Source organism: Sturnira hondurensis, unplaced genomic scaffold, assembly GCF_014824575.4.
Source record: "Sturnira hondurensis isolate 20B ecotype Veracruz unplaced genomic scaffold, ASM1482457v3 Scaffold0022215, whole genome shotgun sequence".
Classification (NCBI taxonomy): Eukaryota; Metazoa; Chordata; class Mammalia; order Chiroptera; family Phyllostomidae; genus Sturnira; species Sturnira hondurensis.
This window is the reverse complement of record NW_028094846.1, coordinates 12,153,691-12,180,517: the sequence shown is the minus strand read 5'-3', so window position 1 is coordinate 12,180,517 and position 26,827 is coordinate 12,153,691. Positions and strand designations below refer to the sequence as shown.

The following is a 26,827-nucleotide window of genomic DNA, read 5'->3' as shown; positions in this document are numbered from 1 at the left end:
CTGTGTTGAAAAGCAAACGAAAGGGCATTTCCATGGTCACCTTATCCTCAAGTCCACGGGGGCACTTAGGGAAATTCTGGAAAGAAAAGAGAGTCTCGGCCGGGCAAGGCCGGGCTGCCGTGGTACAGCTGGCTGTGTCCTCGGCCAAACCCGCTCCGTGAGGTCAACCCTCGGAGGGCTGTGTCCTTCAGGCGCTCGCTGTCGGCTGCAGTGACTCCTTCCCCATCGTGCTCGCCAGGTCTCATCCTGAACCAAACTAATCTTTTTTTAAGGCTATTTTTAACTTGTCTTTGAACAAGTAAGAGCGCCTGACATGCTATGAGTGCGTCATAGGCTTTAGGTTACAGAGTAGAGGCCTATGGTCCAAGAACACGTCCAACTCGGGTCCCACTTTCCAAAGGAAGAGGAAACCCTCTCCGAGCAGGATGAGGACATGTGGAGCTCGTCAGCCTCTGGTCTCCTCTCCCCAGTTTTCCCCACTCGGGGCTCCAAGTTAGGAAAGCTTCTCCGGTAAAGCCAAAGATGATAAGAACTCTCCTTCAGCCTGGAGGAGGGAGCTGTGATGTTCCTGGGTACTGACAAAGTAGAAAGACTTGGTCTGTCCTTGGGGTTAGCAAGGCGAGCTGCAAAATGCCTGGGGGGTTGGGACAAACGAGATCTCCAGGAACCCAGACCGAGTCCTCCCGGAAGCAGACACTCTCTTTCTTCAGCAGCCCTGTCCTGGGCCCCTGGGCTACGGTGTCCAAAACTGATTACAGTAATGCATTCCCACAGGGGGACTGAGGCCCAGGAGGCCTCCAGGCCAACGGAGCAGCGGCTCCTCACTGCAGGAGTGGACCAAGGAAGACAGCAAGAGGGACAGACGTCTACCAGCTGCAGACTGTCCCTCGCCTTCAGAACAAATACCTCCAGAGAACACTGTGGTTCGTGAGTTGAAGCGTCCACTTCCTGCTGGGTCAAATGGGAGCGATAACACCTTTCCTACAGGCCTCCCCGGGTTACTGAGAACTGGCGAGATCGGGGGAGAGCAGAGGACCTACAGGAAGGCGTGGATGCCCTGCAGACCGGAAGCACCCGTGCTGAGTGGGAGCCCAGCTACCCACCCAAGGACGCTGTCCCGCGGGTCTCAGGGAAGAAGGATGCCTGTGCATACCATGTCCTTCTGGAGCTGAAGCCGCCTCTGAGTCCGCTTCTGGTTCTCTTTGACACTGCTGTCCAGGTTCGCAAATTTTGAGGTTCCTTCCTGAAAGAGAAGCACACGCAGAGACGGGGATGGAGAAGGGTGACCCCAGAAAGAAGTGCAGGGGCATCTTGTGCCAGGTGCAGACCCTCTGCCCACCTGTCTGGACGCCAGGAGAAACGAAGAGGCCTGCGGTGGGCTCTGGGCAGAGCCACGCAAGTCCTCTCTGGCTTGTCGCCAGTGGTCCGTGTATTACAAAACCCGGTGGCCTTGGATTGTTCTGTCCCCCCCTAATCTGTAAGGAGAGCTCCGGTTTGGTTGTGAAATCAATTGTCCGTAGAAGGCAGGCAATCCCTAGAAGTGGAGACAATTTCTGCACACCCCAAATTCCACTCAGAGTCATCACACATCCTGGAAATGGAGATCTATCTGTTCCTCTCTACATTTTGTGATTTCTTGATCTTGGCCCGAAATGCATGTGCCAGCATTCGGCGAAAAGGGGCCATTTCTGTGGTTTTCTCAGCTAAATGAAACTTTTGTACAGGAAGTTCTCTGAGGAAGCCCAGCACCGCGGTACCACAGGACTCTACGAGAGGCAGACCTTCACACGTGCCCTGCTTTGCTCGCCCAGTCGGGCAGCGCAAGCCGCCTCCCAGGTTCCGGAGGCTTACAGACCAACCAGTGCCTCCTCCGGGCGCCCGAGGACAGGCGGCTGTCCTGTGTCTCTGCCGGTCTGTTGCACCAGCCACCACTTCTCAACTCGCCCACACGACGGCTGACGTTGAGTTTGCTGACTGAGCACAAAGAGCTTTCCGCTTGGTGGTTTCAGTCTTGTGAAGGTCACATTTTCCAGGAACCGTATGGATGGGAGACACATTTCACAGTTCAGTAATGTGCGTGCAACGTGCACGTCAGTTTTCCCGTAGTCAGTTTCCCTGGGTTTATTCTACCTCCAGAGCGTGTGACCTCTCGCAGGGAGGTGTCCATTATCTCCTGTCACTCGCCAGCCTCATCCCAGGTCCAGGTCCACCACTGGGGACAGGACCCACAGTGACTTACTATCCACTTTAATTCTCCCGACAGCAATCGATCATCAGGAGCATTATCATTTAATAATCTCCTACTTAAAGTTTTTCCTGGGGATGAAGGGAAATGGCCTAAAATGTGCCGTTTCCTGTGCTTGGAGAGTGTGAGTCCACCCAAATTCTTGAGAATTTTCTGGGAGTGAGAAATGGATTCTGACTTCAGTAAGTGCGACCATCTGTTCCAGCATGCAGGCCTTCCCGGCTCCCGTCCACTTTCTCAATCGTCGGCAGAGGAATTGTGTGCAGAAATTATTGCAGATACACCTAAAATTCTTACCAAGGATTTCTGAAAAGTTAAAAGGCCCCTGACCATCAGAGCAAAACAGAGATGGGAGGACCCTTAAAAGAACACTTAGGACACCTTCCTCGGTGGTGGGGAGACGAAGACCTGAGACAGGGAGCTGAAAGACGAGCCGGTGTCATGACTTCGGGATCTCACGAGACGGCGAGCCCATCGCCAGCTGGAGGGCCAGCCAATGCAGTTCTTCCAAATGAGGTGTCAACTGAAAAAGCCGCTGCCTGCCCAAGCCAACAGTCCCAGCTTCTCTCCCCCAGCCCTCAGTCCTCTGCTTGGCAATGTCCCACAACACCAATCCCTCGAAACTTCTCGAAGCTTTTTATAGGTTTTCTGAATGCGTCACTCTGGTGCTTTCCTCCGGCCTCTTTGCTGCTCCTGCTCATACTTTCTTAGCAGTTCCTCTTTCTGCCAAAGTCATCTTCTTGTGGTTTTTTTTTTTTTTTTTTGCTAAACTCATGTCTTTGCGAATACTATCCAGTCCCAAGACCTTAACTGTCACCTGCGTTTGGATGGATTCCAGCGCCATCTCTCCGCACACTTCCCACTACCCACCCCCCCATCCCCACCCCACCACCCCCGCTCATCCGTCCCTCCCCCTAGTGTGGAGGTCTCACCAGAGGCGCACCTTCCCCTTCCATCTCTAGAAGAGTTTGGCTTCCCTCATCCCTCCTGTTCCTGGACGTCAGGGGGCATCTTCTCCCAGGTGCTACCCAGGCACCGGATCCTTCCCCATGTGTGTAGGCTGAATTATGGCTCAGAAGCTAATGGTGATTATCTGAATAGGTCTTCGGCAGGCTCCTGCTCCCGCTCTGACTCTAGTGTGTTTGGGGTTCACCGAATAATAATACATCTGTGCCAGAGCCAAATTCTTGGGCCTTTCTAGAAGTTGTGTGAACCAACTCAACCAGGAAGAATTCTCCCCAGGAGTCCCCAAAAACCAAGGAAACTTAGTAGGGTTCTGCTTCCCAGTTGTTTTGAAATGTGTGGATGCCATAATGTACCTGCTTAGAATGACCTAAGTTCCAGAAATCATATGGAGGTAACAGGTTCAAGATAATCCTTAAGAAAAATAAAAACATTTTTCCAACAAAAGGAAAACTATAGATTCTTGCTAATTATTACGTTCCCTCAGTCATAATATTATAGAGTTGGCTTATTATACCTTTCCAGAAGTAGAAGAGAAGAGAGACCATTGAAGACTAAGATTATCCAAAAAAAGAAAATGACTAAGCTATCCAGCCATAAATCGGATAAATCTGGGAGTGGCATATTACACACAGAGGCCGGCAGCTTTGCAGTGGTGCTTTTGAGAACCTGATTACTTTGATTTCGTTTTTTTACAATTGTGCTGAGAATTAACACCCCAAATTACATATTTCATGTTAAAGAATGATCAACAAAGATGACTGGAAGGACCCATGTGTCCATACGCACGCCCCAGACATTCCACTATCATTCATGAGAATGCACAGACTCCACGAATTCCCGGCCAAGTTTTCCATTTCTTTGGGATCCGGGCCATACAGAAGAAATTTAACTTAGAGCCCTGGGGTAAACTACAACTGTTAAGAAAGGTTCATGGACCTTTAATGCCTAGATATGGCTTTGTTTCTGAGGTTTCAGCCAGACTGTCACCAATGAGCTGCGAGGTCTTCCATTTATCTCCTCTGCAAGGATGACTCAGACCTACTGCGACAGGAACGTGTGGCTCCAGTTTGTCTCGCTTTGTCTCACTGACAGGGAGACTGCGCAGTCATCTCCTTCCAGTCAGATGAGTTTCCATTTCAAGTCTGCAAACCCAGAGGGGACGTGAGGCGGGGAGCAGGAATGTGGTCTCAGCCGTCATTGTTTAGTGTGCCGTTCAGCAGCGTGGCCAAATCCAAAGTCAGACTTCAGCATACACTGCCTTTGCTCACACCATCCTCTCCGAGAAGGGCTGATAGTGGGCGCAGTGTTAAAGTCACATGAATTATAAGGCCCATCAATGCATGTGGTCAAACATAGTCTCTGAACAGCTGCTGCATGCCAGGCACTGCCTCAGGCATTAGGGATGTGCCAGTGAGGAAGACAAACCCAGCCCCTGCCTGAAAGAGGCTTAGAGGCCCGTAGAGAGACAGGTGAAATACACAGGCAATTCCAACGGAGCACAGGGAAGTGCAAGGTCAGAGGAATGATGGGCTTCCTCCGGAGCACGTGCAAGGAGCCTAATCAGACCTGAGGGTATCCAGGGAGGTTTCCAGAAGAAGGAGTGTCTGTGCTTTCCCATGAAGAATGAGTAGGACTTAGAAGGAGAACAGTCTGGGAGGTTGGAACAGAGGCCCTTAGAGGAAGTCCTAATCTAAGGGCGATCCCGGGGATGCCTTTTCTGAGTCACCCTCCTCCACTAGACTTTCACTCCTATTCCAAGTGTCTGCCCTAAGTTTACATATGCAGCTTATACTCCATTCATTTTCGTTTGTTATGCATACTTTGGTTTCATATGTGTAAGGCTTGCCAAATGCTAAAAATAGCCTACATTTGCGTAGCGCTTTCAAATAGTCTATCTCAGTCCATGTTCAAAACTCTTCTCTGAGGTCTGTTGACTAAATGCTATTATTGCCTCCAATTGACAGAAAAGGAGATGCAGGACAAGGATTCCATCTTCTAACTGTCCAGTTCAGGGCCTCCCGCTGTGGGGGCCCATCTCCTACTGTTGTATGACTGTCCACTTCCCTCCCCTCCTATGAGACTGTAATCTCCTCAAGGTCAGAGGCTGCCTTCGACATGGTTGTTCCTCTACGCCTACTACGTAGTGAATGCTCAGTAATATTGGCTGAGTTACTGCTTTTCCTTCTCGGTGAAGCTGTGCCTGATCTCCCCTGTCCCCTCCTCCCAAGAGGTCAGAAGGAACACTTGGTTGCCTAAGTGACAGAAGCCCGGGTTGGACGGTCTCACTAAGCTGTGTCCACACTCTAGCTCCACTGCCCACCAGGTGTGTGACTGAGGGCACGTTCCTTACCTGAGTCTTGGCTACCTGCAAAATGAGGGTAACAGAATCTCCTTTATAGAAATGCTGGGAAGACAGCATCTGCTCACGACCTCTTACGTGCACCTTGCGCTGCTCTGACTCATTCTCACTCAAGGTCTTTATCCACCAACTCGACGGTGAACTCTTGAAAACAGGATCTACCTCAGCCTTCTGCCTATTCCTAGAGGCTGATCTGACGCTTTACAAATATTAGACATGCCGCAAATGTTCTGAGCAGTAAAACAAACCACACTACACCTTTCCCGTAGTTCGGAAGTCAACGCTCATTTGGCATTCCGTGAATACCGCTGACGGACAGATTGCACAACTTGGTCCAAATAAAGGGTGTGGAATCGCTGGCTCAGCCCCTGTCGTCCTGGAAGATGTTTTGCTGAGCAGAAATATTCCAGGGTCTCTCACCCTCCTCACGGCCAGCACTTGGTGTTTGCAGGGCAGCTCGTTAAAGAGGGACACGCAGGAACGTGGGTTTCACAATCTGGTTGCGTAACAGTGAGGCCGAGGAGCCGGACTTTGAGTTTCCTCAGCCCCCAGCCTCTTCGATCAGGCAGTAAGAAAACAAAACGCCTGCCTTCTGGTCACTTCAGACTTTCTCATGGGACTGCAGGAATTCAAGGAGCCTCAGCAGGCCACTCCTTCCTTGAACGCATTCCGGGCCTGTCGAGAGCTAGCCACACCCCTACACAGGGCCTTACCTTCATCAGTAGCTCCCGGCTGGTCAAGTGGTTATTATGGTCCGAGAAGATATCTGAAAGCTCTTCAAACATTAGCATTCGGTCTCTGCAAGAGGGAAGGAGAAAAGACAAACAGATGAAGAGTTTGGAAAGCGCCGCACCTCCAGCCCGGGTGTCCTTGGCGCCTGTGGCTCCAGAGGATCACACTGAGCTCACGGTCAGTGAGCCACACGAGCAGATAAAACCGATGACTTTTTTCATGCAGGGTGGTTTTTTTTATTTTTAAGGGAATGTGGTCACCTGTGCAAAGAGAGGAGTATATTTTATAACCCTGTATTTTATGACCAAAAAAAAAATAGATTGTTAAATTGAGGATTTAAAAGTTGTTCAGTTGGGACATGTTCTCTCCAGCAAATTAAAAAATATATACACACACAGCCCTGTGAGACCTGAGAAATCTTCCTGGCGAGTCCCCTCATTTTAGAGATGAAGACGCCAGGGTCAGGGAACTGCCCGAGTTTCCACTAATAACTGCTGAGCAGTGCAGGTGTGGAACCCAAATTTCCTGAATCAAGAGGCCAGTGTTCTGACTCTCAGAGTCAGAGTGGAGGGTGAATCCAGGATGGACTCAGGAGTCAGAGCTGGTGGGTTCAAATCCCACGCAGCCACCTGCCAAATGATTCTGGACAAGTTGCTTCTCTTTCCTGAGCTTCAGTTTTCTTATCTGCACAATGGAGATAGCAATAGTCCCCTGCAGGACCGCTGAGAAAGTCAGTGGAATCACATCCGTAAAAAGCCCACGCTGTCCTTGTTCCTTTCTAGTTCACTACATCTCCATGGCTACGCACGCCTCCAGGGTTATTGAGTGGATAATTCTGAAGGCAAAGAATTAACAGGGCAATAGACTTCTGCATGCAGCGTTTGCATTATCATGAGAAAGCCATTACTAAGAACTTATTTATTTCAGAACGAGCGCTATATTGCTCTCATAATTAAGAAAACCATGCAAGCTATTCATATTTTGGAAAAAGTCATTAAGAAATTGACTACATGTCAGCCTAAATAAAGAGAAATAAATAGGTATCTTCTCTGTCCACTGAAAGTTATTAGCATAAAAGGTTACAGGGGAAAGGAGAGCCAAATAAAATGTCTTGACCCTGTCCCTTGAATTTAGCAATGGGAAACATGTAGAGCTGATAAGGAAGTGTCTTCTCTAAGGGACTGTGATGTTTGGGTAGCGTCCCTGTTAAAACATGAACCAACTGCTCAACTACGAAACAAACCAGACACCCATGTTGTACAGAATGCGCCTCTGAGGTTTGTGTAAAGAACCAGCTGGGAGAATGGACTTTGCTGTGGGTAACCAAGGAGATCAAGGTGCAAGTCCACTAACTTGTTTACTTGTGTTTCAGCCTCAGATTCACTGTGGAAGAGCCCTTTGGCTGGCTAAGTGACTTTTCACACTGTTCTATTTATCGACCCCCAGAGAAGGATAAGGTCACCCCTTGACTGCAACCAGAGAAGGCTGCAATCAGGCCAGACTGCATTTAGCACCTGATCGCCCTCTGTTTTTGATATCTCAGTTGGGGAGCAGGGAACAGGGGAAGGAGCTGGAGTTGGGGGTGCTGAGAACGCTGTACACATCCAATTCCCTGCCTATTTCCCCGGGGCCTGTTCACTAGTAATTCTACAGGACCCATATCTTTCATAACAGGTATGTGCAGGGGACAATCAATCAGCTAATCTTTCACACAGAGTCATCTTGATTATTCAGACTAGGAGGAGGAGGAAGAACCCAAGTGAAGAGTGGTAGTTAAGAAAACTGCCAACTGGACTTCGAAAAACTTGTCTGCCAGTTTTTCCACCGACAGATAACAGGGTCATAAACAGACCACGAGCTCTGGAGGCCAAGTGGTGGAGGTACCTCTAGCCCCGTAACCCCAGGCATTAAGATCAACCACTTCAATTCTTTCCTCTTCACCTATCAAAGAACTGTGTAATAAAGAATTTGACGATTCCCAAGTAGACCTTCCTCTGATTGGAATATGAGCTCATCAGTAACCCTAGATAGTGGAGATCCCTTTGGGCTTCATCAGCTCTGAGTGAATTGATGAAGCCGAGTAGCAGACCTACTCTCAGGACGGAACCCCCCAATTCCACAAGAGCAAGCCTGCCCGAGGAGCCAGCTGGCCTCTGTCCTGACTGAAACTGACTACACTGCGCACGGCACAGACTATAAACAGTTTACACATTCTTCCCTGACACAGCCCGACTCCTTGATCAGCTCAAACCAAGGCAGACCTGCTGAGTGTAGCTGGCCTAGCGTGTGGCCAGGACACGTTCCCCAGCCTCTAAATCTGTACTGCTTTCTCACCCACCCTCCCTCCTTTGCGAGAAGTTCTCTGGTCTACGAGGGAAGCTCTGGAAATGGAGGCGGGGAGGGTACTAAAATAATGACACCAAATCGATAGTTATTCCAAAGCCTCCACCAAGAAATAGGAAGACAAACAATAGGAAGGAATGCCTAAAGCTGTTTAACATCACTAAGATTGCTTTTCATATGCCAAAGCGGAAACTAACTAAATGGATTCTTGTTGAACAGCAAGAACTAATGTCCGATCTGCACACAGTATCCCTCACATCTAGGAGGGGCTTCGGGCTTCGGGATGGGGCCCAATGCCTGTCACTTCATCACTCCACAACCTTATCCCTCAAAACCCAGATGATAGTACATCCTTAAAAGGGTCCCTAAAGCCAATGGCCTGGGCTTTGGCACAGTTTGAGAACAAGAGTGATTCCTGCAGCGGCCCTGCCTCAAATTCACTAGTGATTATGCGTAAAACACACCCTGCCTGGAGTACACAGAGGCTTTCAAATATGGCCCCCTCGTTGCATAACACGTGCTTTGAAGGTGAGGATCCACACCATTTAGGCAGCAACTCATGGCCCCAGCCAAAGAAAGCAGAGCAGACCCTTGGGAACTCACTTGGGGACCGCGGCCCAAGTCCTCTTTAACCGGTAGATGGAATTGGACTGCAGCGCGGACACAATGGCCCGCAAGGAGGAGAAGTTCTTCAGGATTCTGCATTCCTGTACGGAGAGTGATCAAAACATAAAAGGCGTGTAAGTATCAATAACACAGTGAGTCGGTCATTTCCTGTCTCAGAGGTATCACAGCTGCTATGAATTCTTACCACTAAATAGGCAGCTGTACAAATACCACACATCAAAAAGTGGCCCCTTACTCCCACCCCGTTTGCCCCGAAACACTTTATAGATTTTGGCACTGCGTGCTTGTTTTGCCCTCCTTCAACATATTTTTTGCGTTGTTGTTACAGTTTTACAGTTTCCAGCTTCCCTAGTAAAAACAGGAATGGAGGTGAGTGTGCAGAGCTGTGCTGGAGAAAGCAAACTTTCTGCTGCTGAAAGTGCACAGATGCCCTAAAAATACACATGAAAGATCAGCATATCCTTTAGACCCACAACGTCAACAGGGTAGCAGCCTCTTTGAGGTCAGACGGTATCGAGAAGCTCATGACCAACGCAGAGAGGTGTACATAACTTGGCAATAAAAATTCACCACAACTTGAACTTTGGCTTTTATGTTCTTAGCCCAGAGGCAATATTGTTATACACATTCATTTAGTCTCGAATTGGCTTGTGCCACAAACGTAAACATGCAAAAACACCTCGGTACTTCAATGTTTCCAAAATAACTGGCGCTTTTAAAATCTAATTCATTTCTGGCAACGTTTTAAAACAAAACAGAAGGAGAACAGGAAGCATTCTGGATGTCATTTTGTGGGCGAGGGGAAAGGGTCCCTGATTCTGAAACTTAAGCTGCCACAGGGAGTTGACGGCCTCCGCAGACAGTTGCCCTGGAGTCCAAGTTCTGCTGAATGAATGGCCGGGAAAGCAGAGCAGTGGGGGAGAGGGCCCCACGCCTACCTGGTGCGGGGAAGGGAGAAACACAGGGAGAGTGGGCTATGCCTTCTGTCAAAAGAGACGCTTCGTATACAGGCATGCGGGAATGGGATCCATCCACTGTTTGCCGTTAAGGCGTGCCATGTGAGAGGGGGGTTGGCTTTGTCCAGAACAGCTGGGGGACCACGGTCCCAGAGGGGTTGGGCACAAATGCACATCGCTTAAAAGATCATTTCACAAAGTAATGCTAATCCTGAATGTGAAGGAAAAACAGCCTTCTCTAATTTAGCATGCCAAATTCTGGCCACTTAAAACTATGCCAAACAAACCCTCAAATATTTTCTTTAGAGTAAATGCCAAAGTACTTTGCAAAAGTCAGGCCCATTCTTTTTAAATGTCTGAATGCCTTCCCCTTACTTAAAGAGAGAGAGAGAAAGAGAGAAGGAAAGAGAAAGAAAGAGAGAGACATAGCTCTGAACTACAGTCAGTCTGGAAACCAAGAGCACGATTCACAAAGGTGCAGAATCCAGAATTCTGTTGGAAGAATCAGGAGACTTGCAATAAATAAAAGAACTCAGGCACAGATATTTCATGCAAATTGTGATTAACATATGGAACACATTAGGCAGAAAGAGGCCGAAGCCAAGGGTTTAAAGGAGCAGAGAAGGCATCCGGCCTCATTTCCAGAAAAGGAGGTCTCCTTCCAGGAGATAAGATACAAAAGGAAAAAATGGAGCAACGGGGCCAGTCCAAGAAATGTGGTCATATTTGGTCAGGATCTTTTTCTGTGTGTAAAATGATCAGTTTTCAAACATCGTCTCAATAAAAATTGGCTATGATCACGATGCCTGATAAGTACAATGGATCACGGCAGGACGCCGGCGAGGAGTCCAAGTCCGCCCGCACGACTGCGAGGGGCACAGATGCTCAGCAGGAGGAAGCGACCTCCGCGTGGCTTTTCCTTCCAGATCCCACGGCATCCGAGCACACGCGATGGGATCTGGCATAAACTTCCAATTATTCAACGCGTATTTCTTATGATCACATAAATGTGCGGTTTATATTTAATTCTGAACCAAAAGGCATTGTGCGAGCCACACTGTTGTACATACAGATGCTATATTCTTGCTATAGATTTTCTAAGCAGGTGAATGGATTAGAGATACACAGACGATTCTCTTTGAGGCCTAGAGAAGACTGCAAATGATACGGCATTAATGGCAATAAAAATTGTTTTCTCATCATTCTAAGACCAGAACAGTCTCATGCTCTCTGTTACCCTCCATCAGAACTTCTTTTTGTAGCTCTTGTTGAGAAATAAGCTCAATTCAGAAAAGAAAAAAATCTATACTGAATGAGATAGTCTTTGTTTCTTACCTTTTTCATGTACTAAAAAGTCTGTAGTAACCTAAAAACCTAAAAACTTGAAAAAAAGGCAAATTCTCTGGTACAATTATGGCCTTGTTCTTTAACTCAAAACTACTAAAAAGAACGCGAAAAAAGAGAAGGAGCGTGAAAATGTAAGCATCACGCCCCACAGATAGGGGCTTAATGGCATATATCTATATAACGAGATTGAAAAAATGCGTTTGTGTTAAAGGGTGGCCCACGTAGCCCAGAACATGAGCTAATGAGATATTTAGAGGGGTGGGGAAAATTAAATTATCTTCTGGAGGGCATGCCTCTTGTACTACAGGCTTTCCCCACTAGGTGAGTAGTCTAGGAACCCATCTGTACCAGTGTACCAGCAGGCGTTGTTGTGAGAGGCTGCATTTGGCTTCAGTGAATTCTTTTTGCAGACTCTTTCAACGCATTTGCCAATTTCATGATGGGTGGTTTATGAGCTTACCTGCCCCCCGTCATGCTGAGTGGTCAGCAGTTTTTGTCCAAAAATCGCCATGACCCCCATGCCCCACCCACCCTTCCTATTCACCCAACCTCACATCAAGTGACTTTTTTTTTGTTTTCCCGGATGAAAAAAGTCCTCCAAGAGAAATGTTTTACTGATGTGGAAGAGACGAAACAGAAAACAGCAGAAGCACTAAAAGGCACCCACATCAATGAGTTCGAAAACTGTTTTGAGCGGTGGAAAAACCATCTTGATAGGCATATTGTATCAAACGGAGAGGACTTGGAAGGTGACTGAGGTTCAAACACATAAGAATAAATACACAGTTTCTTATAAACATATTCCAGCTTGTTGGGGTGGCCCTGGTACATAATAATTATTTTTCAAAATTGTTCATTATGTAGCTTTGGCTGGTACAATTTCTTCTACCTAGAAAACAAAATCTTCCCCAATCTTCAAATACCAAGAGTTGTATCTATTATTCAAGCTAAATGCAAATGCCACAAGCCTTCCTCGGCCACGGTGGGGCTTCCCCTCCTTCCTACCCTGCAGCGTGGGGCTCCCCCCGCCGGACTCCTCTGCCCCTGGGGCTGAGACAGCTCCTGGGCATGTTAGCTTCCTTGTTTGCCTACAGGCTCCCGTGAGACCAAATTCACTGTGCTCATCCTGTCTAGGTGACCGAAATACGTAAAATTGTAGCTTACACACTTTCAGAAGTTCACAAAATATTTGGTGACCCCTGACTCAACACTGTCCACCTTTCCTCGGTGATGAAGTAAGACAAGGATAAGGTCATATGGCACACAAGCTGCTGATCCATGACACTAGACTGGCTCTGAGAAAAATGTAACTCAGGCCCAGGAACAGACTCCACCCCTCCAGCTTCAGATGTAAGACGCTCAGAAAAGCACCAGATTAATGTGCAATCTCTGAATCTCAGTCCTTAGGATTCTGAGAAGGCACTGGCCCTTCCAGTCTGCAGAAGACAGGGTGCAGGGACAGTCATTCCGCGTGGAAGAGCAGCCCGTCTGACACTTAAGACCACCAGTCTATAGCTACTAAACGCAGTGCAGAGCTGACAGCGTGGTTACAAGGAAAATGCCCACCAGCTGTCTCAACGTGGAGAAGCAGCAGCGTGGGGCTCCGGGGGAAAACAGAAGCGAGCAAGGAAAAACAGGAAAGAGAGGAAAAAAAATAAGCTCCCACGTTAAGGAAGGCAACTTGCTTCCTTCAGCAATAACAATGAACAAAACCCAATGGGCCCTCGTACACAGTCTTTCCATTGCCTTTCAACCAAACAGGAATGATTTAAATGCAGGGAGGAAGGAGTCTCCGATATCCACTAAACACAAAGAATACTTTTTGAAAAGACAATTACGTGAGCAATGTTAATCCACTTCTCGATGATTCTGGCTCTCTGCTGGGTCTTGAGTTCTTTGCCCCCCAGGATGGTGCTGACGACACACTTGGTGAGGGTATTAAACTGAGAGATGGTGGCACGGATGGTGGGAGCCAAATGTTTGTTCTCCTTCTTGTCCCTTTGGGACCAAATGCAGCCCAGGCAGTGGTGAGGCACTACTTTCTTGAACAGTTGCTAGAACAAAAGAGGAATTCACTTTAGGGGCAATACAGACATGGCCCGTGGCAAAGTACGTCATCTGGGTGCACATGGCTTTTTTTTTTTTTTGGAGTGGACAAAATAATCCTTCTCTACTTGATCTGCCTCATGGTGTTCAGTTCAATAGACAAAAGTAAGTAATTAATATATTAACTGATCAGAAAAGCCCACATGTTCTTTCCAAACCTGCTCAACTGAAGAAATAAAACACAATGACCAAAAAAAAAAATGTTAAAGCCCCCAAACACTCTGACTTTTCTGTCTCAAGGAAAGCCAAGTAAAACTCTATGCTGTTAAATTTAAAAAGTGATTAAGATTATTTTTGACCTCTCACTTTGTAAGTTATATAAATGTCTAATCACTCTATTGTACCCTGAAACTACTCCAGTATTGCATGTCAACTGGAACTGGAAAACACCCAAGATTATTCTGACCTCCAAATCACGCCCACGGTGCTTTCTGGGCAGTCCTGAGCATGAATGGTCTTGTAACGCATACGAACGCTCAATGGCCACTTGAAAAGTGATCCATTGAAGTACAATACATGCGACATTCATCAGTGTCCCTATTTCACGTTATTTAAAATGAGGAAGGTAAGAAGCATATAAAAGAAAAAGTTATTCAACCTGAAAATCATACCCAATGACATTTTTCATCTTCCTCTTATGCTACCATGTGGAACAACCACAAATTTGCTGAACAAATCGGATTCTCAGTTGCACAATTCAAGATATTTAAGAGTTTATATTAAAAAAGAGGGAACACCAGGGTTACTTTGTATTTGCTATCTGTTGTACTTCTGGGAATTTGGTTGCATGCTCACTAGATAGAAACTCTGTAACTTTTCATGCTGCTTTCTCCAAAGTGGTAAGTGCAGAAGAGCCCAAACCATTGTGATATTCATAATAGTCCTTTTCTCTTTAACTGGTATTTACCAACTGTGATCAAGCTATGAAACATGGCTGACGTAATCAAATATGTACAGCTAAAAAAAATACTCAAACTTCAAAGGTACAAGAAGCACATGTGGAAATGAGCTGCCAGATACAGTCACATGTGGATTTGGTGAATTTATTTTAGCCTTATACTTTGACCTTTTTGCAGTCCTCCAAGTAAACAGTTCAGATCTTGAAATATTTATGAGTTTAAAGGGGGAGAAATATCCATGGGACGAGGTAGATTTTGTTTCACCGGGATTAAAATTCTCATTCCCTTCTGTGCATTGAGCCAAGGAAAAATCACCTTGGCCCTGAATTGCAAGAAGAGCTTAGGCCTGAATTATTCAGATGATTGATTCAAATCACAGCTTCGCTCTGCATTTACAGGCATGGCCTCTCTCAAGGATTTGAGAAGACTTAAGTCACATTACCCCTGCCGTCCCCAGGGCCACCAGGACTGCCACTACCACACCCCCCCCCACCACTGCTGCCCCAGGCTTGGAGCAGAAGCACGTCTGAGGCACAGAGAGAGGACGCACTGCATCCATGTAGGTCAGCTGCTCCGCCACGAGGTCTTCTGAGAAGCACGTGAACTCCGCGGGCCCTCCAGTCTCCAGTTCCTCTTCCTCTTCCAGGCGGCAGGGTGTGGTGTTGGGAAATCCATCTGTTGATGGAGGGACAAAAGGCAGTCATTTGGGGCCACTACATAGGACCCTGCCTAGGCAGCCCGACGGAACTTCTTTCTTTTAGGAAAGAAAGGGCAAATCCTCCAGAAAATCCACGGGGAGAGAAAAGTGAGCAAAATGAATCTGAGCAGAATGTGGGTTTTCACAAGCTCTTCCTGCTCTCAGATTCTTTATTACTGGTCCTTTGACAAACCCCGGTTCCTGGGCCAACGACAGGGCCAGATTAGGCAAAGTCTGGGGAGAAGCAAAGCTGGGCTCCATTCTGGGGGTTACCCTCATTTTGGGCTCCCTCAAACCCTCTGGTCAACTCAAGGACTACCCTAACTACTTCCTTAACCCCAAATATGCAATTCTTAATTAATCAGAGGCCTAGAAGAACCAAATGTGAAGGCAGGTTGGGCTTTAGAGAGTAAAATGGGCCAATGTGTTGTCAGAAATGTTGATGGAAGTCCTCAGGAATCTCAAAAAGTCCTTGGAATTCTCAAAATGCTTGGAATGCCTTTCTGCTTCCACTTAAATTTACACAGGCATGAAACAGGACAATCTAAACTAAATTCACCTTCAGCCTTATTACAGATAAGATCATCGACTAGCAAATGACACAGGGTACCAGTGAGTAATCAGCCCTACCCTCACTACCCCGGACTCCAATCCAAAGTGGGAGGACTCAGCCCGGGACCTCCAGGCTGCAAGGCTCCAAGGCTCCACGCTGAAAGACGAGAGTGTGACGGAGTTTACGTGACTCTCCAGCCTCCCTTCCCTGGAACCTTCCGCGGTTCCTGGGTTGTTTCCCAGTCCCATTCCCCTTCACGCTGCTTGCGCTCCTCTCTGTTCGGTCTGTTTTCATGGAAAAATACCTGGCTCTATTCAGTGACATCTTAGCAGAAATTTAAATGCGTGTCACTACTCCCCCGTAATGTTTACCACGGTGAGGCTTTTCTCGTTCTTGTAGAATAAGAGACATCTAGGCACCGTGAATCAGGCCAGGGTGGCCTTTTCTTAGTCTTCTAGGGGAAGGAGGGCATTGAGAGTGGCTCCTACATCGCTTCCCCTATTGAGGTGCCACACAAGCACTTGCCACCTCTGGTGACCTCTGCTGTGAGTGGGGGTGGGCTGTGACTTGAGAAGGCAGGAGGGGGTCGCTGCCGGCTCCAGAGTCTGGGACACAAACAGGCCGAGAAAGCTGGAACCCCATGATTCCACCACGGTTCCTCCACACGACTCTGGTACGCTCTCATTCGCGGAGGAATGAGACCTTGAAATGCCAAGCAAAGGTTCAGAACGGGCCCCTCAACCTTCTTGCTAGGGACTCTGTAACCCTGCCTCCATCGCTCTCCAATGCAGAGGCCAGCCCACTTCAGCCAGAGGGCGCATGGCAGGCAAGGCTCATCCACTCATTCAGCACTCCTACAGCCGCCCGAGACTGGCCCTGGACGTTGCTGTGAAAGATTACGTGTTCCCTTCTCTCCGGGGCCTAGACCCCTGTTTTTGCTTTCGACTCCCTTCCAGAGGCACGTAGGCAAAAACCTGAAGCAAATTTCCCTTGTGAAAAACATACAGGCTGGCTGCTTTTAGCAGAAATTGGGTGAGAAAAGGCATGAGAACCAAGCTCCTAAAGCTCCTTTTCACTTAATAATCAGAGTTTCGAGCCTTCTTGATTAAAAAAAATTTTCCAAACTTAGAAAACATTCATCCTTGGGCACTGCCCGCAAGCCTCTCCAAAGTCAGGCACCCTCCCCGTCCCCTCTTCGCCTGCCAAGTGAGCTCTGCCCTCAGTGCCTGGGCAGGGACAATGAACCACTGCTCCCACCAGTCCCCCAATTAGGCCAGGAGCCAGGGCAGCCCCAGGGGGAGCGCTGGGCTCTCGAGCAGCGTTTTTCCACTCTAGCACAAAAGCAGCGGGGAGGCCCGGAGGGAGCGGAGGCCTGGCCACTGGAGGAGAGCCCTGGTGTTCAAACATTCCCGGCAGATGAAGTCATCAGAGATACGGGCACTTGGCAGGCAGCTTCCGATGATGCAACTGCATTTTCCCCTCTCTGGTCCCCCAGAGCATAAAAAATTCAACAGGTACGGTTTAGAATTTAAGGTTATTTTCTTTGGCGCTCAGGCAGCTTCCCTTATCGGCGTTTCCTGTGCCCCACTGAGGAAATCGGGCATCATTTCAGGGAAATGCCTGTCAGGGGCTCCAAGTGGGTCAGCTGTCATGGCAACCAGCGCCCAGCACGCCAGCTGGGGATGAAAACACCGAGCTGAAAGCTTGTCCTGACCACTCTCTGGCTTTCTTCAAAGCCCTCCACGACCTGGTGGCTCTTCCTTTGTCCCTGAAAAGAGGCAGTCAATTCCTCAAATAGGAAAAAACAGCCGCAGAAACTTCCTTTGGTGAGGCCATTAGAGACTGGAAGTGACTGGCGGCCTGCCCTGGCAGGGGGCAGATTAAATAGCTGAGGGAGCAACACCTCCCAGCTCCCAGGAGGGCCGGGGCAGGCTGGGGGCGGTTCCTGACCTGCTGGGTGGTGGTGGTGGTTTGTGATGAGCTTCCATTTGACGGAAGGAGGAGCCATTAGGCAGATACTCGGAGCAAATTCAGGTTCACAAGGAAAGATAACAGGTCATCCTCTTACAGTATTAGAGGAAACCCTAGAAAATTCCTTCGCTTCTCTCGGTCCCAGTTCCCGCACAGACAAAATGAAGGAGCAGGGCTAGGTGGTCTTGAAAAGCCCCTTTGCTCCAAAACTCTAGGGCCTGTAACCAGCTCTTGAATAACCTTGAGGATTCTACACCCACCACCAACTCCCCTGCGGCTTGCCCTTCAGAGGGAAGCCGAGGGCCCCTGTCAGTCAAGTGTGGGGAGAACACGCCCTCAACAGGGCGGTTCCGGAGTCAGAATCTAGCTTTTTCCCTGCAAAGGAACAGGCAGGCACTCACTGTCAGTTTCTGCTTCTTGCTTCTGAAACTGCTCCAGAAGATTCTGTGCTCTTCTCTCTGGGTCAGAGCCTGGCATCATCTGTTTGAGATAATCCAGCAGTTTCTGTAAGCAAGGGAAGTGAGGGGGCTCTCGGAAGTCCTCTGCGCATTGGTCCAGCCAGGCCCTGAGGATAGAGGCGATCGCGCTGAAAAAGAGAAAGTGAGAGTCACTGCACCCTGCTGGCTGAGGGGCCGGGAAAGCCCGGGCCCCAGGGCCCGGCCTGGGCACAGCCCAGGGGAAGGCAGGCAGGTGGTCCGCAGGGAGTTCACCTAAGGGTTCCGGGCAGTGTCCATGGAATTAAAGCACTTGCAAACAAGCGGACCACATTTTACTATTTTACACGGTGGTTAAGGAGGAGAAAGGTTGACAATTATTTTTTAAAAAGAACTCTAATCTTCGGAAAAATCCATATGGGACAGAAAAAGACACGCAAAAGGAGATTCAGTGAGTCTTGAAGCAACTTCAAAGCAGTCTGTGCACAGAGAAACTACCTGCAATTCTGGACTCATTCCAATGGGAGACCACAAAACATAGGACCCCATTTCGGGCTTAACTGACTAGAAATCCCACTGATGAAGGGAAGTGCCCAGGTTTGGAAAAGATAAATGCACGCATTGAATTTACAAAGACCATCGGGGTTCCAACGTGAGAACCAACTGCATCCTCCAAAAAGGATCCTTTTGCTCCTCCTGTTACAAGAGAAGCAGACACTTCAAGTGGGAGAAGTAGTGCGAGCAGAGAAGGTCGGTTTTGAAAGGCAAAGGGGAACAGCTTGGTCGGCGAAGCCACTGTGAAGGTGACGGGGCGAAACAAGGTCCAGGACAGAGAGACCGGGGCGCTGTGTGTTCCCAGCTCTCTTGGGACATGGTGCTTAGAACGCGCCCGTGCGACGTTGTCTCCAGGGGAGGGGCTGCCCCTCACTCGGTGGAGGAGATAAACAGCTGGCTGACACAAAGGGTAATGAGTACTGAATGCTCCACAGTCAAAGAAGGGGTCACAGCCGAGTCCAGCCCACGCTGGGCTGCGGCCCTCAGAGAGCACAGCACCTGGCCTGGTCAACCGTCAGCACCCCTAGCGCCACTGACGATGGCCGGAGAAGGTGGCAGGAACCGTGAATTAGCCAGGGTGTGCTTTATTGACAGATGACGCTTCGTTGTAGCTAATGACCTACGTGAACAAAATTTTTCAGCTGAGAAAAAATTTTTTAGAAAAATCTAAAATTATTATCTAATTATACTTCAAACACATTGCTTATTCTAATGAAGAAACCTTAAAGAGGCTAAAAGGTATTACGACCCACATGTGTGGGACTGCAGGCTGGGCCTTCACAGGTGCCTCTAAAGTTCCCATGTCCCAGTTCCACAGTTACGGTCAAGGTCTGAACACAACCGACGCCAATTCAATGCTTAATTTTTGGAACTGAAGTCCAAACAGAAGAAACATAAATTTGCTAACTGTTTTCATTGGAATGGATACTATCGTTTAACTAAGGGGAACATGAAGGCATTTGGAACTATACTATTCACCTATTCATATCACAAATAGGTAGCATAAACCATCAAGCAACAGTTGGAATTTCAAACCACAGAAGCAACTCAATATTCTCCGAATTTTAGTCTGGACTAAATAAAAAGATAAACAAAAGTTTCATTCCTTTCCAGAAAGCTAGAAGAAATTAATCTTGGCTCTGAGATTAATTGAAAACATGCATAAGATGAAATTCACGAACGTCTAGTCGGGGACCCGTCAATATTTGACTCACTGTTTATGCCATCTGTATGTCATCTCTTATGTATCAGTGTTTCTGTCGAATTCTTAGGTTGAAACCCTAACCCCCAAATGGAGGGTCTTCTGCTTTCTGAGAGCCCACATGTAGCATTGATTATTTCTCCTCTCCTCACAAAACCAAACATCAGAAATTAAAAAAAGAAAACGATGAAGAGGCATTCTAACATTTCATTTTTATAAGGAATGAGACTTTCTCTCTGAATAATTGCCCTCGTTCCCGATGAGCCGTGAGCCTAGAGCCGTGGCAGGCGCACAGACGGGGTGACAGCGTAGAGCAAAGGAAACCTGAAGTCCGCGTCCACCGTGTCGACTCTTGCAGAACAACCCTGCTCTTCTCCACAGACAGATGAATTCAGGTAAGTAGGACTACTACTCAGCCAATATTCCTTAACATTTCAGTGAGAGCAGGCTCCTCCAATGACACTGGTGGAAATACAGGTGGAGCGGGATAATAACCCACATCACGCGATAAAAATCAATAGCATCTACCTGAGAACTAGCGCAGAGGCCCAGTGACCCTAGTGACCCCAGAGCTTCGTAAGTGACCAAAAAGCCCAGGCAGAAATCAAAATCGCAGGTAAAGACGTGTATAAACTTAATCAATATCTCTCATACTCCTTTACCGCCTATGTTATTTTTAAGATTATAAAACTGGCCCTGGCTGGTATAGCTCAGTAGATTGAGCACGGGCCTGTGAACCAGAGGATCGTGGTTCGATTCCCAGTCAGGGCACATCCCTGGGTTGCAGGCCGGTTCCTTGCAGGCCAACTCCCAGCAGGGGATGCACGAAAGGCAACCATACATTGATGTTTCTCTCCCTCTCTCCTTCCCCTCTAAAGATAAATAAATAAATAAAATCTTTTAAAAAAAGATTATAAAACTGATTATTTATCAATAAAGGTAGATGTTACAAATGTGTATAAACTGGAACAGCGAAATATCTACCCCCCCCCCCCTTCTTCTAACTCCATTCCCATGAACGTCAGTTAGCAGTCTGGAGTACACTCTTTCAGACTTTTCCATGGAGATGTGTTTAAATAGAATACGCATACACAAACCAACATGGCTTCCCCACCGAACAGCATGGACAGTCACCTCTACTCTCTCCCTCTAGACCTTTCCGTTTCTCAGAGCTACACGGTGTCACCACACGGATGCACCCTAACTGATGTAAGTATTCTTCCACTGGTGTGCAAGCACGGAAGTCCCTTTTCAGTCCTCACCATTACCAACAGCTACAAAATGTGTTTCCCTGTTTGCATCTCTGGGCACTTGTGTGTTTCTGTGGGGTGCATTCCAGAGCGCTTGACTCCTGGAAAGCTGCAGACTCAGAGGTCTGCTTTGTAGAGGAACGTGCTCAGTTCCGATCGGACGGAAGTGCAAAATGTGTCCCCCACATCTCCTGTTTGAAACCAGCTCTGGTGACTGACTCATTTTACCCTTCGTGACAACGCCACTCCCCCAGCGGAGCCTGAGAGAGCTCTGCAAGTTCACTACAAACCCAGACACCGAGTGAGCTAGAAAAAGCATTTTCGCACAGGAGAAAAATGACGGGGAAGGAGGAAGAAGAAAGACGAGGAGGGAAAGACACGCACGATGGGCACAACACAACCCAAAGCAGACCCTGCCCTCCTACCGGCAGGGCGTTTTTCAGGATGCCCGGTGCAGGGAGGAGGTGGCTTTCTGGACAGTCCCAGAAAAGTGTCCAAAGCTCACAGTAGCCTCATGTGTCTCAGTCCTGAGAAGAACCTGTCCATTCTTGATAGACTAAGAAGCAGATAAAACGTGAATGTGTAAGATTTCAAAAAACGGAGAGCAACATCACGCAGTCATGAGAGAAACCACAGGGCTACTGGCCAGTGGCTTCTTCATCTCACCCTCTTGGTTCCGCTCCGAGATCCAACGTACACACGAAACAGATCTGGTTAGTTGGGAGGATACGAGGAACTTTAACGCAGAAGGGAAATTCTGGGTTTGAGTCACAAGCTTATGGGCAAGGTGTGACTGTTAAACCAGAGAGGCTGCCCGGCTCTGCACAAGAATGAGAACCGAGCCTGGAAAAGGAAGGCTGACTCCCGCCCTAGCAGAGCCCCTGCGAGCGAGCAAACCCTCGACTCCACGATCCGGAGCAGAGACGTAACAACACCTGCCTCATCCACGTCTGGCACCGACCCGGTATGATTTCCAGTGACACAGTTATCAGTAAGGACACGTTGAGGCATCTGGAGAGAAAGCGGTCTTCAAACTACTTGCCACGAGCCACAAAAGGGAGGTGCTGGAAAAGGGAGAACGGCTCAGGGAACATCAACCAGCACTCCTGGAAACCAACGCAAGCATCGGCCACCTCTCCTAGAAAGAATGACGCGGACTACCTACCCTGCTACAACTCAGGCCTGCTGGAGGCCAACGGTCACTGAGGATGGACGCCACCCCCCTGTCCCCACCGCACCCCGTCCCCAGGCATCCTGCTTAGGATGAATCAACCCAGAGACATCAAACGGCAATACAAATCGCAGGACATGATTGCTAAGTGACTTGTGAAGACTGAAGAGGTAGTTTCTGAAACCAGACGGAGAGATTAAGACTGTGACATAGCCTACACTCGGGAAGGAGACAAGCCAGTGCACGACCTCCTTTTCCAAAGCGCGCAGTGGTGGCTCACAGAACAAACACCTCTGTCCCCAGGGGGGTGGACATCTGAGTGAGCGCGTTGGGTACGTGGCCAGGGGCAGGCAGGGGGCCAAACTTCAGAGCAGAAGGGACAACCAGGGCTGCTTTTTCTACCTCCAGCATTCTTGGCAACACGCAAAGCGTTGTAGTACATGAACCTTTTCCAAACTACTGCAGGTTTACGAGGGGGAAGGAAGACGTGCTCAGACGTCAATGTGTGGAACTGGCTGAGATACTTCCTTCTAAGAAAACAGATCTCGGGGTGGGGAGTTAACTTACTCATTAAACTGATACTTACTGGGCGCCCTTTACCTTCCCTGTTCCCAAAAAACTATCTATGTGGCAACTGTCATGACAGGAGAGTCCAAGGTCCCCTGGAAGGATCTGCCTTCAGAAAGACCCCGTCTAGTCAGGGCTTCAGCGAGCACTCCCCTGAGGAAAGAATGTTAACGCTGAGATGTGAAGGGTAAGGAAAAGTTAGCAGGGTGAGGACTGGGGCAAGGGCTAAGCAAAGGTCCTGGGGTGAGAGAGAGAGCGAAACACTTTGAAGGGATATAAGGACCCGTTCAAAGAACAGAAAGAGGGCCCTGGCTGGCGTAGCTCAGTGGATTGAGCATGGGCCTGTGAACCAGAGGATCTCGGTTCGATTCCCAGTCAGGGCACATGCCTGGGTTGCAGGCAGGTTCCTTGCAGGCTAACTACCAGCAGGGGACACACCAAAGGCAACCATACATTGATGTTTCTTTCCCTCTCTCCTTCCCCTCTAAAGATAAATAAAGTCTTTAAAAAAAAAAAAAAGAACAGAAAGAGAGGGGAAGTATGAATCACGATGAGATTTGCTACACTTACTTGGTTTCTTAGCCAAGCAGAAATCACACTTAGTGATACCTGGTTGGAAATAATAGATAGATGACTTAGCTGTGGAAGAAAATGGCACAAAACTTTAGCCACGCCTGGGACCTTCCATGTGGGGTGGGAAAGCGAGGTGGGCATTGAGGCTGTTATTATGCTCAAACTACAGACAGAGATTTTTTAGGTAAATGGATTAAATCATTAAAAATCCCATGAGTAGTAAAGTACGCTAGAATTGATAAAATGTTTAATAAAAAAACTTCAGGTATGAAGTCATCTCTCCCACAATTTGTATGTATGTAACCTCCATGGCAAGAAATAGGGTTACAAAAGGAATTGCTCTATCCATTCAGAGCTCTTTTCCCTCCCCTGAAATCTACTGAAGACAATAATTTGTTGTTACTTAATCATCAGCAGAAGATAAGAGGTGAAACTATTTTTCAAAGGCAGCAAAGTGTTTTTTTATTTTAGGGTACTCTCCAAGAATCTTTTCCTAATAGTGAAGATCTACATGGGGGGTGGGAGGGTGGGCCTTGGAAGCAATGTGGCATGTGACCATGCCACGCCCTGAGGGTGGGAGTCATGCGCTTTGTCCTTCAGGGAAAAAACAACACCTTCAACCTTGACAGTGACTCCAAGCTGGACCTTCGACCTCGTCCTTCTACTCACGGTCTTCCAGTTTCAGGGAAGACTGCCAGGCAGAGGCTGCCTCTGAGACCCCTGGCTGGACAGTTCTCCCGATGAGAAAGGACAAAGGAAGGCACAGAGAATGGTTTTTTCTGAAGAAGCCTAGAATGGATGGAAACATATCACCTGAACGTGTCAGGTCATCTTGCAATGCTTTCTTGTACTTTCCGCTGGACACTTTGGTCCGAGCGGTGAGTGGGGATTAGAAGACCGGGAGGGAACGTGGAAAAGCCATTAAGAGAAGCCCAGGCAGATGAATGCCAGCAAAGCCAGAGTGAGAGCTAAGCACCAGAAGGCAAGTGCAGGGCACACAACCAGCGAGGGACTGTGGGGCCGTTATGGAAGAGACATAGCCCCTCCTGGGCGAAGACAAGGAAGGAGAGGGCCGTGACAGGAAGGACATCAGAAATACCAGTAAGTAGGGTAGAAGGGCCAAGAGTAGGAAAAGGTGAGCCCGAAACCAGCTACCCAAAGTCAAGGACGTTTACACCTGTCGTTCATTCCCAAACTACATGGGCGGGCCTGGCATCTGAAGGTATACTTACAGAAATTGAAAAAAATTGCTGTGCAGACACTGAACCCCATATCACCAAGTCATACTAGTCGCTGTATCAGTGACTGCATTCCATCAGAAAAGGAAAAAACTAACAGGGCTCCCAGGTGCCTGCTTTCATGAGAAGTCCCGTCCTTGCTGCTGTACTGCCTCTGGAATCAGACTAGCTGAGTCCTGGTTCAACGGCTTGTTAGCTGCGACCTAACCTCTTCATGCCTCAGCTTCTAATCTATAAAATGGGATAACCACCCATCCCTCCTTACAGAGTTGTGGTGAAGCCTAAAAAAGACAATCCATGTAAAGTATTTAGACCAGTCCCTAGGACATGGGGAGCACTCAAAACACATCAGCCAAATATATATAGGTATATATTTTTTGAATTGCTATCTGTGAGACTGGGACTAAAGTCAAAAGGATCTACACACAGGCCCCGCGATGTCGTTGATAAAAGCCATGTCCTACTGTGCAGTTAACGGTTCTGACGCTGCTACGCATGCACCCTGGAACCCAACAGCTCAGTAACTGAATGGCAGGTGGGAGAAGCCAGTTTTCTCCCTGTTGGAGAGGACATTACAAACCAGCACGGGGAGGGGGCTAGAATGACCCGTGGGGTAATGGATCAGAGTTGGGGACATCACTAAGAACTCATGGTTAACATAACACAGATCCTGATGATTATGCACAGAAGTATCTGTAATATAGGTATTTACATAAGTTACATGCCCATACATTTCCGAGCTGTGTCAGCCGAGAGGGCCGAACGTCAGTAGCACCCCTTAGCAATGAGCACACCTAGTGCCCAGATCAGGGTTTCTAATACCAGCCCCTAATAAGAAGCACCTGGTCTCCTTGAAGAAACGGCTGGTTTTAGGCCTGGGGTAAGAAATACTCAAGATGGGACTAGAGTATATTGTGGTGCCATAAAGTAAGGGAGGACTCAAAAAAAAAAAAAAAAAAAGAAAGGGAAAGAAAGAAAGAAACCCACAATGACAGGAGTGTGTCAAAGCGACACAGGAGTCAGCCAAAGGGGCGCCTCACAGCCACAGCGGGAGCAGTCTGAGCACAAAATAAATAGGGTAGTAATGTATGAGAACCCAAGTGTAACATAAATGTCTGTGAGCTTACACGGATTTAAATAAATGACTAAGTAAATTAATAAGTGGGGAAGACAATTCTCCCATGCAAAAGTTTTCCAAATAAATTAGACCCTTCACCCTAAAAGGGGGGAACCAAAACTCCCCACTCTTCAAATGTGGGTCGTGCATAGTGGCTCCCTTCCAAACAACGCAGTATGAAAAGGGAGGGGAAAAGATGTTTTCTGTGGAGAAATCTGGAAAACACCACGGCAGCCAGGTGATCAAGGCCAACATTAGGGACCATCAACCACGCGGAGGGGTCTGTGACCACTGCGATCTTCAGGGGTGTCAGGATGATAATTGGACGTATGCCTGGAGGAACAGGAGAGCTCGAACACTTGTAAAGATCCATGTGTTGCTCAGCCAGGCTTGATTTAAGCGTTACGTCGAAGCAGAACTTGTCCTTGAAACTCTAAAAAAAAAATCACGCCGACAGCACGTGTCCTTGATATCATGTGATTAGAGTGGTATTTATCTGATATTCCTTTCAAAGCCTCAGAAACTCAGTCTAGCGATCAGAAAAGTATCAGTCCAATTACAAGAAAAATCCTAATAAAGAAGCATCGTATAACGTGCCTGACCAGTACTGGGCAAAACCATGAAGGTCATCGGAACTGAGAAAGTCTGAGAAACTGTCACAGACGAGGGAAGTCTAGGGAGACACGACAACCAAATGTCATGTGGTGTCCTGGGTGGAGTCCTGGGGCAGAAAAAAGAAATCAGGTAAAAGGTAAGGAAAGCTGACCAAGGGTGGACTGTAGTTAATAATGTATCAACATTGGTTCATTTAATAAAATAAATGAACTATACTAACGTTGGAATAACAGGGGAAACTGGGAGGGAGATTTATATAAATATAAAACTCTTGTTAAAAGAACTCTTAATTAGCCCTGGCTGGT

The 26,827-nt window shown here is 47.9% G+C and overlaps 1 protein-coding gene across 5 annotated transcripts in view; it reads right to left on the bottom strand.

Annotated features, from left to right (window-relative positions):
• Positions 1 to 26,827, bottom strand: part of RGL1 (ral guanine nucleotide dissociation stimulator like 1) — a 221,882-nt gene that overhangs the window by 25,510 nt on the left and 169,545 nt on the right. For all 5 annotated transcript variants that reach the window (XM_037035325.1, XM_037035324.1, XM_037035328.1 and 2 more), the window contains 6 exons: positions 18,203 to 18,387; positions 15,131 to 15,255; positions 13,414 to 13,629; positions 9,249 to 9,352; positions 6,284 to 6,368; positions 1,154 to 1,243 (listed from right to left, as the gene is read on the bottom strand). In XM_037035325.1, coding sequence (XP_036891220.1) covers positions 1,154 to 1,243; positions 6,284 to 6,368; positions 9,249 to 9,352; positions 13,414 to 13,629; positions 15,131 to 15,255; positions 18,203 to 18,387 — 805 coding nt within the window. The remainder of the gene's footprint in view (positions 1 to 1,153; positions 1,244 to 6,283; positions 6,369 to 9,248; positions 9,353 to 13,413; positions 13,630 to 15,130; positions 15,256 to 18,202; positions 18,388 to 26,827) is intronic.